Source organism: Pelodiscus sinensis, chromosome 1, assembly GCF_052426305.1.
Source record: "Pelodiscus sinensis isolate ZL-2025 chromosome 1, ASM5242630v1, whole genome shotgun sequence".
In the NCBI taxonomy this organism is placed as follows: Eukaryota; Metazoa; Chordata; order Testudines; family Trionychidae; genus Pelodiscus; species Pelodiscus sinensis.
Window position 1 is genome coordinate 346,334,189 of NC_143052.1, and position 2,948 is coordinate 346,337,136.

The 2,948-nt window shown below is 37.0% G+C and overlaps 1 protein-coding gene across 1 annotated transcript; it reads left to right on the plus strand.

Annotated features, from left to right (window-relative positions):
* The first annotated feature begins 1,525 nt into the window (after window positions 1–1,525).
* Window positions 1,526–2,586, plus strand: LOC102463655 (olfactory receptor 2AT4-like). Its single transcript, XM_006127536.3, has one exon. The coding sequence runs from the start codon at window positions 1,526–1,528 to the stop codon at window positions 2,483–2,485; it is 960 nt and encodes a 319-aa protein (XP_006127598.3). The 3' UTR covers window positions 2,486–2,586.
* The last annotated feature ends 362 nt before the right edge of the window (window positions 2,587–2,948 follow it).

A 2,948-nucleotide genomic window follows, 5' to 3' on the forward strand; every position in this document is an offset into this window, starting at 1 on the left:
CAGTTTATACACTGTAGTTATCAATAACTCTCAAAGCACCAAAATTTTAAGAAAATAAACGTATACTGTAATCAGATTTTTATAATTTCAAAATGACATTAAAAGGGCCATCCAGAGCCATCCCTCAAAGCCGGCCAGAGTGCTTGGAGTGGGGCTTTTAAGAACTGTTATTCAAGATGCTCTGTTTCTTCCTACCTTCTGATTTCCAGAAGCTGGGAGTAGATGACAGGGGATGGAGCACTTCTTAGTTGTGTATTCTGTTTTTTTCTTTGAAGCACCTGGCACTGGCCACTGTCAGAAGATAGGATACTGGGCTTGAAGGACAATTGTTCTCATGCATTATGGCTGACTTAGAACAATGTTTCCTCAGATCCTGTCCCCTTTTACTCCTCCTCTCCTTACACTATATCAATGACATCTTTATGATCTTTATTTATCAGATAGCTTCACAGGGAAAAACCTGTCAGTTTGCATTTTAACCTACCTGGACATAGTCCTAAAGTCTCTTTGAAGTAAGATGCATGTAGTAAGGTCGTTAACACCAGATTACAGAGAGAAACTTCAGAACTTTCATCCATGCTTAAATTTGACACTTTACGAATGGAACTTAACAAAGATGCTAATGACCTTACACATTATAAAGACAGCTTCCCCACTTATCACCCCTGATTAGCCATTCATTGACTTATAAACAGCTATTCCCTCCCTCCCAACCTCTCTGTCCCTCTCCCCACCTTCTGTTCTAAATCTGATTTGTCAGTTTAATAATGTGTTCACTTTTTTCCTTGTATTCCTTTGGAATGTGTGGTCATGCCAATTCTCTTTCAGAATATGATCTGAGAAAGTGGGTCTGGCCCACGAAAGCCCATCACCTATTAAACCATCTTGTTAGTCTTTAAAGTGCTACATAGTTCTTCCTTTTGTTTTAGCCATTCTTATGAAACATTCCCTTTTTTCTCCTTTTTAAGCTACATGGATAGATTTAAGAACATTATTCATTATATATCCAGACTGAATGCTGAGTAACTGCATCATTGGGAAACAGATGTATTGCTAATTGTCATCAACATAGTACTTAAACCATCTCATTTTCTCTCCAGAGGCTTCATATATAAATAAGAACATAAGAAGAGCCATACTGGCTCATTCCAAAGTCTAATCTATCCCAGTATCCTGTCAACAGAGGCCAATGCCAGGTGTACTAGACGGAATGAACAGAACAGGTAATAATCAAATGATCCATGCCATCATTCATTCCCAGCTTCTGAGAAACTAAAGATAGGTACAACATTCCTGCCCAACCTGGTTAAATACATTGTTTGGAGTAAAAGGCTCTTAGAGTGAACAGAAATTTGTGAGAGAAGCAATTATATACAATAATAAGCCCAATATGTTATTTTAGCAACAAAGATCTTCAGAAAAACACACTACATTCACAATCCTACAATCTTTGACACTAATGAAATAAATCGTGTTGTTTCCTCACTTTGTGTTTTTCATTCTAGATGTATTCAACAATCAGTCCATGAACAACTGCAATGGCAGTTCTTCTGCTAAAGACTTTTATCTCACTGGATTTCCTGCACTTCAAGATTTCCAAATCCCTCTTTTCTTTGTATTTTTGTTATGTTATCTGATAATACTAATTGGTAATACCATTATTATAGCTGTAGTTGTGATTGATCAAACACTTCACAAACCCATGTACTTTTTCCTAACTAATCTCTCTGTGCTAGATATACTATTTACAACTACTACCATTCCCAAAATGTTGGCAATGTTTCTGGTCAATGCCAAAACTATTTCTTTTCACTTCTGCTTTCTGCAGATGTACTGTTTTCATGGTCTAACAGTGATTGAATCGCTATTTCTTGTAGTCATGTCTTATGATCGTTATGTAGCGATATGCACTCCTTTCCATTATCCTGTTAAAATGACAAAGAAAGCAAACATTCTACTGGCAGCATGTGCCTGGGTAACTCCATTGTCAATATCAATACCTATTACCTTCCAGGTCTCTCTGTTAACATTTGGTGAAAAAACCACAATTTATAATTGCTTTTGTGATCACTTGGCAGTTGTGCAGGCAGCATGTTCAGATTTCATCGCCACTTTTCAGTCTCTCATGGGGTTTTACTTTGCCATGACTGTTTCAGCTGTGCCTTTTATACTCGTCGCCCTGTCATATATTTGCATCATTATCTCCATATTAAAGATCAACTCTAACATAGGTCGCAGTAAGGCTTTTTCTACTTGCACTTCCCATTTGATTGTGGTTGGCACTTACTATTCATCCATCGCCATGGCATATGTTTCCTACAGAGCAGACCTGCCGATTGATATCCATATAATGGGTAATGTTGTTTTTGCTACTTTAACCCCCTTGTTAAATCCACTCGTTTACACTTTGCGAAACAAGGAAGTAAAATGTGCAGTAAAAAAGTTTGTTTTTCTAAAGCTCATTTCTCCTTCTAACAAAATGTAATCTGATGGGGAAAATTTAGCTCCAACGTAGTAGCTTCATGGTGAATCTATACATCACATCAACTCCTCTGTAGAGGGTTACGTGGAACTTAAATTGTTTGTCTTGCATAGGTTCTTCTGCCTTGGGGTGATTTTCATTGTACTGATGCTATCAGGTATTTCTGAAAATACAAAATTTCTGGTTGTTGAAAGGTACCAAAAGTATTTGGCTTAATATTCTGTAATTTGGTTTACAGTTGTTCTGTATGTAGGGCTATAAATGAAGTGAAAAGCTACAAGTGGAAACAATTTTCTCTTTATGGAAGACCAATCTAGGTGATGAAGTGAAATTATTCCTCCTTTTTTATGCACAATTACCTGGGAACCTATCCCAACGAAAGCATATTAAATGTGCAGTTGTGGTATATCTGGGCTAAATATTCCCCGCAATGTGCAATGTCATTTGAAACTGTTTACCATTAAAA